The 15,876-nt window shown below is 42.5% G+C and overlaps 2 protein-coding genes across 2 annotated transcripts; one reads left to right on the forward strand and one right to left on the reverse strand.

Moving 5' to 3' along the window:
- The first annotated feature begins 1,752 nt into the window (after nucleotides 1-1,752).
- irx4b (iroquois homeobox 4b) lies at nucleotides 1,753-6,777 on the forward strand. The gene is made up of 6 exons (XM_049602092.1): nucleotides 1,753-1,799; nucleotides 2,175-2,363; nucleotides 2,651-2,757; nucleotides 3,144-3,300; nucleotides 3,503-3,656; nucleotides 3,768-6,777. Exons 1-6 carry the CDS (start codon nucleotides 1,755-1,757, stop codon nucleotides 4,349-4,351), a joined length of 1,236 nt encoding a protein of 411 aa, XP_049458049.1. The 5' UTR covers nucleotides 1,753-1,754; the 3' UTR covers nucleotides 4,352-6,777.
- A 5,481-nt stretch (nucleotides 6,778-12,258) lies between these two features.
- ndufs6 (NADH:ubiquinone oxidoreductase subunit S6) lies at nucleotides 12,259-15,839 on the reverse strand. Its single transcript, XM_049602191.1, has 4 exons — nucleotides 15,666-15,839; nucleotides 15,286-15,339; nucleotides 13,447-13,569; nucleotides 12,259-12,396 (listed from the first exon to the last, which is right to left on the reverse strand). The coding sequence occupies exons 1-4, from the start codon at nucleotides 15,807-15,809 to the stop codon at nucleotides 12,328-12,330; spliced, it is 390 nt and encodes a 129-aa protein (XP_049458148.1). The 5' UTR covers nucleotides 15,810-15,839; the 3' UTR covers nucleotides 12,259-12,327.
- Between the last annotated feature and the right edge of the window lie 37 nt (nucleotides 15,840-15,876).

Below are 15,876 nucleotides of genomic sequence, written 5' to 3' on the forward strand. Positions count from 1 at the left end.
AACTCCATGTAGGCTGCCACCTCATCCTCGGGCTGCACAGTTTCATGGCTGGAGTCCTTCACGTCGGTGACCAATGTGACCACGGGGTCATTTGCACAGCTTTTTACTTTGCTGTAGTATGAAAAATAGAAAATAGATTTTTGTTCTCACCCGCTGGTCACCGACATGGAGGACTCCAGCCATGAAACTCTGCAGCCCGAGAACGAGGTGGATTTGGAATTCAAGAACGGAGAACCCAGTTGCATGTAGTTCATTTTTACTCATGCCTGTTCCATGGCTTTTTTGCGTGTTCCCCGTGGGTACCTGACCCGCTGCAAGACTCTGCACCTGTGTGTAAATTTATCTGAACTAAATCAGGTGATGCTACAGCTCCATATGAGACCAGATGTCTGACTATTGGTCAAATCAATAGCATGATGCTTGTGTAGCATGACCCACTGAGACTTTGGAAAGGTTTCTACCAGACAGCTTCCAGAAAAGTCGTCTTTGCAGTGCAGCTGTTTAATCAATTTAACCGTTGTTTGTAATTAAAAAAAGTATAAATAATGTGGGATTGGATGAAGTTACAAAGCCCCTCCCATCTCTGACCTCCTCTCCCTAATCATCTTCAGGCCACCCCTAGCTCCTGCTCTCCTTCTAACCCTATAATTTTTTACCTCTGTCACTTTTGCACTGAAATATCCAATTATTTTTAACACCATAAATTCCTCTATCATCACTCCCCGTCCCTTTTACACTTGCCCTACTCTTCATCCTCCCCTTCCTATAAAAAATGAATCCAGATCTTAAGGTGAGGAGAAATGAGAGAAATGTTTCCACTTCACCAGGACGGCTTAAGACTTTGTTATTAAAAACATGACAAGCCATTCAGTTGGTAAAGGTGCTTACTCAAGGGAATGCTCCGAGTGTTTATTCTTTGATTAATTTGCTTGGAGGAGACCTGAAATTTCCCCACTCATGAATATGTGGATGACAGGGAGATTTCTCCGTGGTGACAAGTTATCTAAACTACAGGGCAAAACGATTATGCTAATATCAGGTTGTAGTCATCAATCATCTCGTGTCAATGTGGTGTCAAGGCATCACGTTCCTGATCCCCCCTCTGGCCATAGCACCGAGTGTGTAGGAGTGTGTGTGTATGAGTGCATGCACGCAGCTGTGTGTGTGTGTGTGTTTATTTGGAAAGGAGAATTGATCACGTTCTCATTACGCCTGGGGACTGTTGGTGAGGTTGCATGTGCGCTTGCGTGGAGCTGTTCTCCTGGATCAGAGCTGAAGGAAAACTGGGAGGGAATTAATTAGGTGAGTTTCTTCATCTTGATATGAACGCAGGGCTACACACACACACACACACACACACACACACACACACACACACACACACAGAGTCCGGGCTGACGTCAGAGAGACGCGCCTTAAAACCAAAGAGCGCATCACAGGGAGATGCATGGTTTGATCACACACACACACACGCACACACACTCGCCTTGGATTGTAAAGTAGCAGGGAAGCTGTAGGAGCTGCAGCAGCCTGGTGGATGAAGCAGAGAGGAAGCCAAGAAGTTACTTTTAGAGACTGTTAATCGCGGTGCGTAAAATGAAAGTGGTGCGTAAATGTCTGCGCGGTAGATGATATCCACATTTTAAAAAAGTTGACCGGCAAACTAGCTGTAAACTAAAGTCACAGGCTGAAGTCCACGCTCGGCACGGATGCTGTTGGATGTCTGCGCTCCTGCTTCTGATCTTATTTGAGTCATGGCTTACTCTCAGCTGGGATACTCCTACTCCACCACTCCGCAGGTACTGTCAGTATTTTAACGTGTTTTTTATTTTTAATCTTATTGAAGATGACAGTTTGTAGCTGTCAAAATATCCACAATGATCAGTGGCACGGCGGCATTTATCTGCGCATCTCTACTTTCCTTTCTAGAAATAATTAAAGCCATAATACGCAACGTTTTTCACTGATATAATAAATCATAGCGATTAAAGGAACACAAAATAAATCATGACTTGAAGAACTTGACTTTGACTGCAGACTTTTTTTTGCAGTCCAAACTACTTAATACGCCTTTTCACTGGTTTCCGGTTGAGTGAAAACACATTTCAGTAACTTCCTCACGGATAATGTCACGGGACAAATCAATTTAATTTTACATTTTTCTCCTGCCAAAGTTTCTGATGACCTCCAGCTCTCTGGCCGGCTGTCTGGAGCCGGGAACGCCTCCGTCACACCCGGTGCTGCGCTCCCCGGCCCACCAGCTCACCTCTGGCACCGGCATCGGAGTCTACAGCGGGACTTACCCAAAGAGCCAAGGATACTATAACACCTGCACCAGCGACGCCACCGCTCTCTACTCCAGAGTGAGTTCTGTCTTTCACTTAAAGTTCATTATTATTGCCATTTTTTTGCCTTTATTTTAAAATGCGTAACTGCGCACAGTCGCTCTTTTTGGCAGACACGTGAAGGGTTGTAAAAATGACTCTCATTTTTTTTGGCGCATTCTCTACAATTATATGTGAATATTGTACTTATATGAGATTAAAATAATAAAAGTAAAGAGGGTAATTTCAGGGTAAAGCCCTTCTTTAATTTCAGAAAGCATGTGTGTGAAAATAAGCTGAAATCTTTAATACACCGATATTTCCAGGGGCCACTTGATCCCAAAGACGGAGCTGCCTCTGTGGGGACATCTCAGACTCCTGCCTACTATCCCTATGAATATACATTTGGACAATATCCATATGACAGATATGGGTAAGTGAAAGCAGCATATTATAGCTTTTATTGCTCTTAAATTAAACTGTAATATCTTCACTTCACTTTGGACTGCTGACTCCCTGATGAAAAATATTCCTAGTGTCTGTGGTTCATTTGCAGTGACCTCATATTCTTTTATGTGTTGGCATCACTGCAAGTATTACACTCTAACTATTATATCCATACTGGGACTTAGTATCTGGAAGTGGTGCAAGGTTATATGAGGGGTTTTTGGTACTTTATGGTGTGAGCTCTCTGCTAAGACTTCATTAATATATGATTTAAAGTCAATAATGCTCAGCCATTCTTTATAACAAATGTCTTCCAGTTATTTTCAGCACAGTGTTGCTGAGTATGATTTTGATTGTCACTGTTTGTCTCAGGTATTCCTGCTCTGACGGAGCTTCCCGTCGTAAAAATGCCACCCGAGAGACCACCAGCACCCTGAAGGCTTGGCTGCAGGAGCACCAGAAGAACCCGTACCCCACAAAGGGAGAGAAGATAATGCTCGCCATCATCACCAGGATGACTCTTACACAGGTAGGTTTAGTAAAATATTACAGATTTAAGGGCACTATGAGGTTTGACTTGTTTTCCCTCAGTCCATTTTGTATTAAATTATTTGTATTTTTTATTTTGCTTCACTTATTTCACTTTTACTTCTGCTCTTTCCTTTCTTTGTCTTCTCTTCATTCCTGTGTATGATTTTTTGTTCCTATCTGACCTCCATTCCCTCCCTCAGGTGTCTACATGGTTTGCCAATGCACGCAGGAGGCTGAAGAAGGAGAACAAGGTGACGTGGTCACCGCGGGCTTGTAAAAGCTCTGACGACCGGGGCTGTGACGATGACAGCGACGAAGCTGAGAAGCCGCTTAAAAATGAGAAAGACCTTCCTGGTAAGTGTGGCCTGAATCAGTCTGTCAGCACATTTCTCTTGTTTCCAGATTTGCTCAAAGTTTAAATAGCCTGCGTGGACTTGGTGTTATCTGTGTGATTCATTATTGCAGATCAACAGTGTGCAGACCTGCAGAGTGACCTTGAGGACTTCGACCTGCTGGAGTCAGACGGTTCTGACTGTGAACCCAAGCCACAGTTTCTACCTGAGGACAGTGACGCAAACTCAAACACAGACCGCCCACGTGGGCATCTCACACACAACCCAGACGCACTGCACGGGAAAGAGAGATTGTCTCCAGACTGCCCCAAACTCACGCCGGTCCAACAGCAAAACAGCCCCTTCTATTCCAACCCAGACCCTCGAAGTACACACACCAAGCCCAAAATCTGGTCCATCGCTCACACTGCTGTGTCTCTGGACGGCAGCTTGCAGCCAGAGTACCCTCCCTGCATGCTGTCATCAGCTGGGTCCTCCTCTCCTGGGTATCCATCAAATATGGCACTAACCAAGGCAGACAGGGAACAGGAGTCACCGGTCGCCACACTCAGAGAATGGGTGGACGGAGTTTTCCATGGTCCTCCTTTCCAACAGCCCAAACCAGCTGAGGCGTGGAAAGGCTTAAATGATGGCGTGATAGACAGCAGAACACCCGGACAGTCCTTTGAACTTGTTAGGTCGACGTCGTCTTTGTAGTCCACCCGACGCACCGTCAACGGAATATTTCAAAGACTGATGGACTTGAAACAGAAAGTCTATATTTTGTTGTTGTGACTTGACCAATTGACCGTTCACAAAACGCCATTCCCCTCAGTTACTGTTACGTCTGTCAAACTTTTTGTTCTCACATATATGGATTTACAATAATAACAGTGCCATTAAAATTTTTTAGTAATTGTTGAAACAATGGGTCCCACCAACCAAAATATTCTCATCCCAACTTGTAAAATATTGCTGCTCTATCAGTTGACTTTCGTGTCAAAATATGATGCGCTGCGTGCCCTCCTGTGACAGTTTTGGACATTCAGGGACGGCATGCATTGTGACTTTTCAAAGTACACTTACATTTTCACAGGAAATGTACAGTTTCTGCTTATTAGATGCAAACAGTATTTTTAAAATACATTTTACAACTAGGGTTGCAGCGTTTTAAAGTATACCGGGATATAGAAGTTGAGGCTTATCGTAAAAGCAACTGGACGTTGATATTTTAGTTATTTTCAAAGAGGAGACTTTTTACACAAACTAACATTAACAAAATGGTTTCAAGGTTCAATTACAGTAATTAAACGTTTGTTCGACCAAAAATAACCCTTAAGTTTTATTCCTTAAAGGATCATTCTGACTGATAATAACATAAATTCTGTCACACCGTGACACTGCGTGACGTGACATTTTCTGAAACCAGAAAATTATAATACAGTGAAAATCTCATACTGTTGCAACCCTATTTACAGCGTAGGTTAAACCCCTTGTTTTACTTTTTTTTCTCCTTGTGCAACAAAAGTACGTGGATAGGTTTGGAAAAAAAACATCATGGTTTAGGTGAACATTTATACGGGAAGCAAACAGCCGGCTCCCGGGTGAAAGTCCAGGGTTTGTTGGACCCATCTCACCTTCCACCCATCCCATAGGGACTTTCAAGCTCTTCATATTGCGTTGTTGCCGGCGGCGTTACAAACTATTGCCTTCCTGCGTCGTTACAAACTGATGCTGCCTGGTGGCGTATCATAGCGACACAAAAGATGCCTTTCTGCATCTGCGTCTGATGTGCAATCACTGACAGAGCGGAGGTATTTGACAAGTTGGGAATGAGAACGGGCCGTCCAGACAGAGGACACAAACCAGATTTCTCATTTCTAGCCAAGAACCAGATTTGATTTGATCTGATTTTGCCGTCTGAAATGTAAAGTGCTGGTGGCAGGTTTCATTTGTTTCAGCTAGCTTGCTAATTAAGCTAATGTTAGCTCCATGTGTCTGGCTGACTTTTCAAGGTCTTAAATAAGCACTTGATACTGATGACTAACCAATGCATCAGAGACATGTAATGTAATGTAATGCTATCCCAGGTAACGCTGGCTCAGGTTACTGGAGTGTAGACCTACACAAACCCATTAAAGAGCTACTAACGTTAGCTTAAACTCTAATTAGCATCCATCCCTGACTTTTGCACAATGAGAAAATGCAACAGAGGGTGTGCTCCTCGTGTAATGCGACATTGATGTTGTAATCAGATGATGCATCCCTAAGCTTTTGAAGCAATGCTTGGTTTCTGCAGGTAGGAAGCTAGTTAGCCGAGAATTCTGATGACTGCAGCTAACGTTAAAGAGGACAAACATTGTTTCGTCTAGTCTTTTCTAACTTTTACTTGTGTTTTTGGTTTTGCAAAAGTTTGGAGAAAGACACCCCAAATCTTTCAATGCAGGTTATCACTCCCATATGTTAGGGGTCAGAATCACCAGAGGATCCATAATACGATATTATCATAATAATTTTAAGACATGATACGATGTTATTAAGATAAAATATTTTGCGATTTATTTCCTTTTTTCAAATGTAAATTATGTCCCCAAAGGAAAACTTTGTCAAAATCTGTTTTATTTAATAAGACAAAGTTTTTAGCCATTTCTTTGCAGCAAAATGTATCTGGTGAACTGAAAAAGCAATTGGTTATATTTCATTTGTCTTGTCTTGGCACTGTGTGGCGATACGACATTGCCGCACAAAAATATCACAATACTATACTGTATTGATTTTTTCTCACCCCTAACATATGGTCCCATAAACATGCAGAGAAATCCAAAGTTTGACAGACTTGTGTTCCCCGTTTCGGCTGCTACACTACAATTGGACGATTGCTGTTGAAGGTATGGGTTTAGCGAACGGTCAGTTATCAATGTATGATCCTATTTTGGCATTTTGACACACTCTAACTTACAGACTCTTATGGGCTCCATTAATGGTCAGATATCTTCAAATAAACCAGTGTCACACACACACGTTCCTGCGGTCAGGTTGTACGGTTCTCTCACATGGAAAATATACAGTATTGTACACTTGCACTATCGCCTGCACATGCACTGAGTCACAAAAATAAAAGGTGTATTCCGTAGCATGGCAAAGTTCTCTGAGTGTGCCCTTACATCAACCGTCCACTGTGCTGGAACCAGCCGTGGTATCAGTTCAGATGATGTAAACCCTGTCCGGGAATAGTGGAATATACCTCGGCAGCTTTGCATATGTGTGAGTGTGTGTGTGTGTGTGTGTGTGTGTGTGTGTGTGTGAGTGAGTGTTTGTGTGCATGTGTGTGTGTTTTGAGGGAGTGAAAGGGGGGAAGTGGGTGGTATTCAGCCGTGACTAATGGAAACACACAGAGGAGGGTGCTGCTAAATTGTTAAATCGATGCCACTTCCACCTCGGCTCCAGATATAGCTGCAATCAGCGATGCGTCCCTTTTCATTAGGCGGCTTTTGACTTTGTCAACCTGGGACTGCAAGAAAATCCACCACGCGCAAAATGCTTCATAAAACCTCTTAAGTAATTTTAAGTAAGTGTCACATCTTTATCCACTTCGGTGATTTTTTCATACAGCCCATAATAAGAAACATCACTGAAATAAGGCCGGCATCATTAGGCCTAAATGTTTTATAAAAAATACATTTCCATCAACTTCAATTATTAAAGAAAACTTTGCAAATTTAGCACCGAAGACATTTCAACCAACACTTTCTAAAACAAAGCCCAACAAGAAACAGTGAGAAGTTGTTTTTTTTCTTCACCCCCATCTTCCTCCTCCTCCTCCTCCTCCTGTTTTCGATTTAGGCACAGTGATAAAGTATTTATCAGAACAGAGGAGGGATCTTCCTGGGCTTTGTATGGAATTAACCATTTCAGATTAAATAATTCAGCATGAATTCAACCGAGAATTTCATTCTGTTTCTGCCTCATAAATAAGTAAGATTTAGGATGATAAATAATGACATCTGACTTCTTATTTCGGTAAAGTTTTCTTTCTTCCACTCGCTGTCCGACAGGATCTCATTGTGGTTGGCTGCAAATATATTTTTTATGTTTTAACTCAATTTTTTTTCTTTTTTTTCTGTCCAAGTTTCACGTGTTAGAAAATATGCAAGAGTGTTTGCTTCTAAAAAAGTCTTGACTTCAAAGGAGAAGGTGTTGGCGTCATGAAGGAAGTAGAGTGGCAGTCAGATAAGAGGTCAGTCTGGTGCTGAGAGGGGTTAAGAGATATAAGGTTGTACTTGTTCTCACCTTCAGCTGTTTGAGACAGGACTCGTCTCCTGGGCGCAGAGCATTGGAAATACTGCAGAAGTACATTTATATATACACTGCAATTTACTGCTGAGCATTAAATCTTACTTAACTTTTATTCTGAACATCAAAAAAGGGCTATGTTCTCTTGTTTTTAATATCTAATACGACTTTTTTGAATCCCTCGTCTACGTGTTCAAAATAATGGCCTTTTTTTGTCGAGAGAATCCCTCAGATCTGAAAGTGTTTTGTACAAGTGTGTAAGTGTTTCACTCAGTTTTCATTTAATTAATAATCAACTAAAATGATTTGTTTGGATTTACATTTCAAAATCAGAGCGAGCTCAACAATAAACCTTCAAGAGGAAATGTTTGGCCTCTCTGGAGCCGTGTTTCAGGCTACCTGGCAAATGTAAGTCCAATATTCTTTCTACTTTTGCTTCTGTTTTTATTTTTTCTGTCGTGTTCTTTAATGGCTAACTGCTCCTCAGTGTTCACCAGCTCGTCGCTTACTTGTGTAAAGTTTAAAAATAGCAGTTCAGTCACCAGGAGAAAATGCTGGCTTTGTACGATTCTCCAAACCACACATACATTTGTACATTTCATAGAAATCATATCACTGTTTGTAAAGTAGAGTAGTATATGAGCTGACTCTCAGCACAAGGCGGAGGACATGGTGGATGGCGTGTCACTTAGGCGTGACGCCTGCCTAACTGCAGACCACTGTTTGAGACCAAGACACAACAAAAGCAAATGTGCTTTAACGAGTCATTGCTGCATTTCCAGCGACTTTTTAGGCACCAAACGCAGGATTTTGCAGGTGTTTTCAGTGTCGTTTCAACCCGTCGCCTATTCCAGAGGGTATGATGTGACGGAAAGTGTTTTTTTTTTACTGAGACATCGCTGTGATACCGGGACAAAAAGCAATTGTTTTTTAAGAGACATCACTGCTTTTCCAGCAGCTATTGTGCCATGAAAGCCATTGCTGCATTTCCTGCCAGAATAGTGGCAGGAAATGCAGTTGTTTTTGTTTTTTTACCAAGACACTGCTGCTTTTCCAGCGGACAATATAACACAAAAGTGGTTGTCGCTACAGAGACACTGCTGCATCTCCTGCTGGGATAGTGGCATGAACCGCTGTTGTTGTTTTGTTTTGTTTTCTTACCAACAATTTGCTGTTTTTCCAGCGGGAATTGTGCCATCAAGAGCAGTTGTCTTTTACAGAGACATCACTGCTTTTCTAGAGGATATTGTGCCACAAAAAGTGGATGTTTTTTACCAACACATTGCTGCTTTTCCTGCAGGAATTGCGCAATGAAAAGTGTTGTTTTTTTTTTTTACCGTGACATCGCTGCTTTTCTAGCAGGGATAGTGCCCCCGAAACTGAGTATTTTAAGCCAAAACATGATCTTTTCCTCACCGTAGCCAGTTGGTTTTTGTGCCTGCCCTAACCACACATAAACATTTATTTTGGCAATTAGGTATAAGAATGCTGGTGTGAACTTCAAAATTAATAAAGATGTTTTAAAAAGTACAATTATGATGCAAAACACCATCAAAACTGAGAATATGTCAGGTTTTTACATTTTTACTTTTGAGCTTTATCCTCCATCATCTCTCTCACCTCCCTGTTTCACACTCATCTTCCTCCACTGATCTCTCACACTTCCCCCTCTACTCCTCCAGCCTTCACCCATCTTCTCCTCTTCCTCTTTCCCTTCCCTTACCCCACATCTAACTCTCATCCCCCATTCTTCAACCCCCCCTCCACCTCCTCTCCCTCCCTCCTTCCCTCCACTCGTCTCACCTCACCTCTGTCTGCTCTCGACACACAAGCGAGCCACTCAACAGCCAGTCTGACACGAAGGCCTGCTCCCTGGGCCATATAATGTGATTAAGCCTCAGTGTGTTGCTGTACAGGTCGGGGAATGTTAGAGCCACTGTTTACTTGTCTGGCTCACACCACCAGCAGTTATTTGGCTCTTTGTGTCTTATGGGAGAACTGACACGGGGGCGAGAGGAAAACTTTTTTTATTCCACTCAGAAAACTAATGTTTCAGTTGAATTAATTGTTGGCTCCATTCATTCTGCGCTCTGCGGACCTTTCTCCGAATCACCTCGACTTTTATAATTTCAGATGGAATGTCTGCACAGGAAGTATTGACAACTTCAAATTACTCCTCTCTGCACCCTCCGTCTGACACCTATTTCCTTTCAACACTGTCTGTGCCTCTGTCGCATACCCCGACACACACATACACACACTCTGGCATACATATACACACAGTTCTAAGTCTCTTGCGTCTTGTCACACACACTTTGGTTTCCCGGGGCTATCAAAGTGCTGAGTGCAAACTCTCTCCTCCAAAAACTGTCACATGTCGCCAGAGGTGTCTCGCTCCCTGCGGTAACCCTCTGAGCTCCTGGCACAAGTACAAGTCATTATTTCCATGGTAAAGGTCAGAAGCTCTGTCACCTGACTCTAAAGTGGAGCTGAGTGGAGTCGCCCCGAGACAATGACCAAAGGTCAGTTTTCTGTTTTTGCCTCTCGTACAGTAAGTATAGATTTGAGGAGGGCGGGCTGCTCCCAGATCTGCCTACGAGCCCCTTTTGGTCACAGTGGCTTCTAGACACGGAGGTTCAGATAATTGGCTGCAGGGAGCTCCATAATGAGCCTGAGGGTCTGTAATGTGACACATCTTCAAGGAGAAATATTTTAATAGGGCAATTACGGCGACGAGGAGGATGTTTTGTGTGGAGTGAGTGATTGTTGTGGAGGGGCGCTGTGTTAAGGAATCCACTGGCATTTAACTCCATTATCTATTGTGTGGCTCAGCAGTGAGCAGATTTTCAATATGATTACAATCCTTTTTGAGCCCATCTTTGTCTGACTGCTCTGACCCAACAGTGCAGGTCACATTATGCTTAAGAGCTGTATTTGCAATTATTATCTAATATCATACTGAGAGAAAGAGGATAACTGGATGTAGCCAAAGACCCCTGCGGTGATTTGACAGTTTAAGGTTGAACCCATGAATGAGTCTGCGTGCAAATTGAATCCAACTCCATAATCTGGATTGACTTCACATATATGATGTTAAAGAATATTCTATCATTCCGGCTGATGTGTTTAAGAGCGGTGAATAATTAAACGGCACGGTTAAATCCAGCACAAAAACACACTGCTGTTTAATTCAGCTCAATTCATATGCTCAGTTTCATCTGAAGATTTTGCCCCCGGCAGCGCCTCCAACTCAACCAACCACCACCTCTGAACCACTCAGACTTACCAACCGCAAAACCAACCAGTCAGCTCTCTGACACTGACCCGGCTCGCCTGCCTCGCTTTAACAATGCACCTCTCTCCCCTTCAATCATCCAAAGTGGTCTGACTATAGATGAGGTTAACTACAGCATAAGCTTCACTTCCAGGAGTCACCAGGGCCAATTATATCAGCCTGACTACTCTTCGCAACCTGAGCTCCATGGTGTGGAAAATGCAGTTCCACTGGCTGCATCACTGGGGACAGAACAGGCTAGTGCTGTCTGGAGCCTGAGCCAAGCGCAGGCCAATTTGGCATGCAGAGGTCTATGGAGAATAAGCCCGATGAAATATATATATGATCTTCTTCAAACATGTATTGTTCCGCGCTACTGTGTCTTATCAGGCTGGCTCCCTCCTGATGTCCTCCAGGCTTGGCAGAGCGAGACTCTACATCGCAGGCTGCGAGGGGCCGATGCACAAGGAATGCTAAGGTTCTCTCACTGCTCCTTACAGTAAACACAACTCTTGAGCGCAGCTGTTTATTGATATAGGAGAGTTCAAAGCACTGTTATCACAAGTGATCAGTAATTCATGTGCTCCAAGATGCAGGAAAAACTAATGCAGATAACAATGAGGCCGATTTTTAAGCTGCAGTGCAACTTTTATCAGCTCTTATTAGAGTTCAGACCATTTAAAGCTTTACTACACACAAACCACAGCTCTGGTTCGTGCAGTGGAAAACAACATCTAAAACTTGGCTTTTATTCTCAACATGAGAGCCTTCACTGTCTTTGAACCAGAGCAAACACATGTGCAGGACACTGCTGACCCCTGCCTGGCACAGGGGGAACTGCACCCAACAATCACACTGGATAAGTAACCCAGATTCAGTTACACTGCTGCACTACATCACCAAAAACTGAGGAAATTTAATGTGTACCCTTCACATAAACAATCCTCAAAGCAACATTTGCATATGTTCCCTGCACATATGTTTTTATAGACGACATCAGTGCTACAGCGTCGCTTTAAACAGGCTTCACTCAAAAGAATTCACGCTCAGACAGACGGACAGACAACATATAATTTATTAACCAATATGGCAATTTACACAGAGAAGCAAAGACAGAGGAAACGTTTCAGTGATGATGCTTCTGCTTGAACTGTAATCCACAGTAGCCACACGTGCCCACTTTTGTGTCTTTATCCTGCAGAAAGAGAGACAAACAACATCAGTTAGTATCTATCATTCAGGACCTTTGTAAAACCGACCAACAGTCATCACTTAGGTCCATCAGTGGACTAGTCTCCTGCATGTTTCTGATATGAATGTAATGATTAAATGATATATTTTGGTGGTTTGAGTTGAAGGTGTGAGAAAGAATAGCATCAGTAACATTGTTAACACTGTGCTACATTACAGAGAAATACAAACCGTACTAATGAACCTTCATTAATATAACACAGACTGATAAAAAAAGAGAGTCCGACAATAAACTAAATGAAATGTGTCGATATCCACAAAGCATTTCAGAGACGGAGCATAAATGTTGCTAATAGTTTAGCCTCCTGCTAACCGGAGCTATAGATTCAAGTTTATGTTTATGTAGCTGACGTTAGCTGAAGCCTCAAATCACAGTGTGTCCTCCGCCTCTCACTTCCCCTCACTACAGAACACCTCGCTGGGAGGCGAGCAGAAAGCAGCTCTGGAGACAGACCCCCAATCAGCAGCTGTAGCAATCTGAGATCAGCCAGTGCAGCCCCGACTCCCTGCCAGATTAGCAAACTTTCTGTTGCTGCCTTTACACAGGTGAGAGCCACTACTGTGACACCTAGCACTGGGGGGTTTGTGGTGGCCGAATTCAAGCTGCTACAGCTGTTGACTGAAGGTGGTTTACAGATGCTGTCCACAGTGACTGGGAGCGAGGCGCAGGTCTGATAAACAGAGAGAGAGCTGAGCAAGTAGAGCCTGAGCAAACGTGCTGCAGGCAACTCTACAATAAAACATGATTCAATAAATCAGTGTATGGGAAATACTAGGTTATTGTATGAAGCACATGGATATGCTGTGGTCATCTGGTGGGGAAGGACGTAGGACAGAGGGGGGGGGGCTGCAGGAGGAGGGGGTATTTTCAAACCCCGGCTTCAAATATAAAATATAACACAACACAATTAAATCTGGCTGGATTATCACACTAATATGATTAAGTCAGATGGACTGATATGATGTCATCACATTAGTCTGCACAGGCTCTTACCAGGTTGATGTAGACTTTGGGATGACCCAGGGCTCCTCCACCTCCATCACAGGACACCACTCTGGCCTCAATGTCGGTCACTGGCTCCTCAGCCACCAGTTTGATGGCAAAGTTCTGATTCACCTTGACACATAAAACGTGATTTCTGTCGTTAAAAGCTTTGTGATATAAGGTTTATATGGGGGAAAGTGACCCAACACAGAGTCTGAACTAACACAATGAGACTTTAATGGATGTTTTGATTATGATGGCTACCCTCTGTAACATCTATTCATTGTTGGAGCATATGGTGACACAGGGATCAGAAATAGATCTCAGAACAAGATGTCAATGTTGACCAGATTTAAATATCTGTATGATACAATACAAAAGTACCAGTGACAGTCACGTTGTTCGACAGTTGTCACATATTATAACTTCACAAACAAGACTCAACTCACTCAGAGTTAACTGGTTACATTTAAAATAAACGAGCTATATATATGTGTAGCAGGGCATGTACTACAACCAAAGCACTAACATCTCATATATATATGGAATCATTAATAACAACTTACCTATTTTATGATAAAATACCCACAAAGGAGAATGGGGAGAAAGATCTAGGTTGTGTTTTAAGTGAGGAGGACACAGATTGTATTCATCTCCACAAAGCACAGGCAAATTCCAATTTTATATATTTCACAGAACATATTACCCCCCACCCCACAGGCCACATAAAACTGACAGCAACATTTCTGCCTTGTGTCAGTGATGTAAAGTCAGTGAGGGTGATCTCCTGCACATGCTTTGGAGCTGCTCAGTGATAGAAGAATTTGGGAAATACAGTAATATAAACACTTCAAGGACAATAGGCTCGCATATTGAGCAGAACCCGAGAATATGGACATAGATGGATATGACTTCTGTTACTGTAAAGTTGAACCACTGTAAGAAACACTGCAGCAACAAAATGCTTTCCAATTATTGGAGAACACAACATGCAGCATCCCCAGGAGACTAGATTAATGAACTTGCCTCTCACTGTACACCTTAAATGACAGAAAATATAGAACCATACAGGAGCTGAAAACTATTTCTCATTTTCCTTTCCCAACTCTGATGATTTCTGATCCATTTGTGTGTTTATACATTCAGTGTGTGTTTGTGCTGTAAGTTCAAACGTCCCTTAGGTTTAGTGTTAGTGCATTCTCTCTGTACATATATTTTAAAAAGAGGTACAAAGACAGTATTTCCACAGGGTACAGAAATGATGAGAGGGAGCACACTCAGAGTGACACTGTTGTCTGTATTCTCAATTCCTGTTTTCATATTTGTTTTATTCACGGGATAATATTGGTTCTCAAGTATTAAGAAGAGCAGTGGTGTAAATGTGTGTTTGATCGATGGTGAGGAGAGTTTATTTATGTAGTAGTTTGGTTAGTGATGGAGTAGTGTGGTTTGGGATTGGGATTAGGACTTCTGCCTACTCCTTTTCAGACATTAAATGTTAACTTACGTTTCTCATTGTAAGTCTGTTAATGATTTATGGCTTGTCTCTGTTTTGTAGGTTTTTTTGGTCTACAACGTATTCTGATTTTTTTTAAATGTCGAAATAAATATATTAAAGAAATAGTATCCTTAAATTAACGTGTTTTTAATTTTTAATGTGTTAGTTTTTTCCTTTTCCTTTGTTTTAGGATAAGTATCTTTCTACTTTTACTGTCTTTTCTGAATAAAATGTCAGATGCACCAATGTAAACCTGACACATTTCTAAAGCTGCACCTGCACTGTAATTTCAATATGCTAATATAAACTAAAATTTGAATAAATAAATAAGTGAGTTGGTTATTACTTACCTCTTTCTGTCTGCCAACAAATCTGGCTCTCCTGGGATCCTGTTCATCATACACCTGAGAGGAGAACAGTGACGTTACAACATCTTATTTTGCTGCTGACTTGGAGGTCCGTTTGAGGGCACTATGTTTTGCTAGCACCACCAAAGAGCAAATACATCAGCTGTCCTTTCAAACAAAGGTACATTTTATCACAGTGGATATCAGCCGTGTTGCAAACAATGGCCGAACTCCAAATATTAGAGGAAAAGGGAAAAGAACTTAGTCACTTTGAGGGCTGTCCGATAATGGACGTAATGGACCTAGCAGCTATGCTAAGCTAACGTCAGGGCACCAGGTGATACCGTCACGACACAATCACAGAGAGTCACGTTAACGCTCACCTGTCCGGTGTGAGTGATGGCCTCCCCGGTGCTGGACACCTCCACACTGTAGCGGTGAACAGGTACAGCTGTCAGCCTCAGAGGTGAAGCGAGCACCTTAGCATTTCTACTGAAGGACAGAAGTCTGCCCACTGCGGCCGCCATGTTTACAACAGCCTGTTCTCCCAGGGTGCTTTGCGGAGTGCGATATATGGAATTTTTATTCCCCTGA

Source organism: Epinephelus fuscoguttatus, linkage group LG17 (genome assembly GCF_011397635.1).
Source record: "Epinephelus fuscoguttatus linkage group LG17, E.fuscoguttatus.final_Chr_v1".
Lineage (NCBI taxonomy): Eukaryota > Metazoa > Chordata > Actinopteri > Perciformes > Serranidae > Epinephelus > Epinephelus fuscoguttatus.

Excerpts from the sequence above, each read along its gene's own strand:
- irx4b (XM_049602092.1), top strand. The coding sequence starts at position 1,755 with ATGGCTTACTCTCAGCTGGGATACTCCTACTCCACCACTCCGCAG. Across the intron at positions 3,301-3,502 it reads CCAGGATGACTCTTACACAG|GTGTCTACATGGTTTGCCAA; the intron begins GTAGGTTTAGTA and ends TCCCTCCCTCAG. Across the intron at positions 3,657-3,767 it reads AAATGAGAAAGACCTTCCTG|ATCAACAGTGTGCAGACCTG; the intron begins GTAAGTGTGGCC and ends TCATTATTGCAG.
- ndufs6 (XM_049602191.1), bottom strand. The coding sequence starts at position 15,809 with ATGGCGGCCGCAGTGGGCAGACTTCTGTCCTTCAGTAGAAATGCTAAG. Across the intron at positions 15,340-15,665 it reads CCATCACTCACACCGGACAG|GTGTATGATGAACAGGATCC; the intron begins GTGAGCGTTAAC and ends TTCTCCTCTCAG. Across the intron at positions 13,570-15,285 it reads TTGTTGGCAGACAGAAAGAG|GTGAATCAGAACTTTGCCAT; the intron begins GTAAGTAATAAC and ends TTATGTGTCAAG.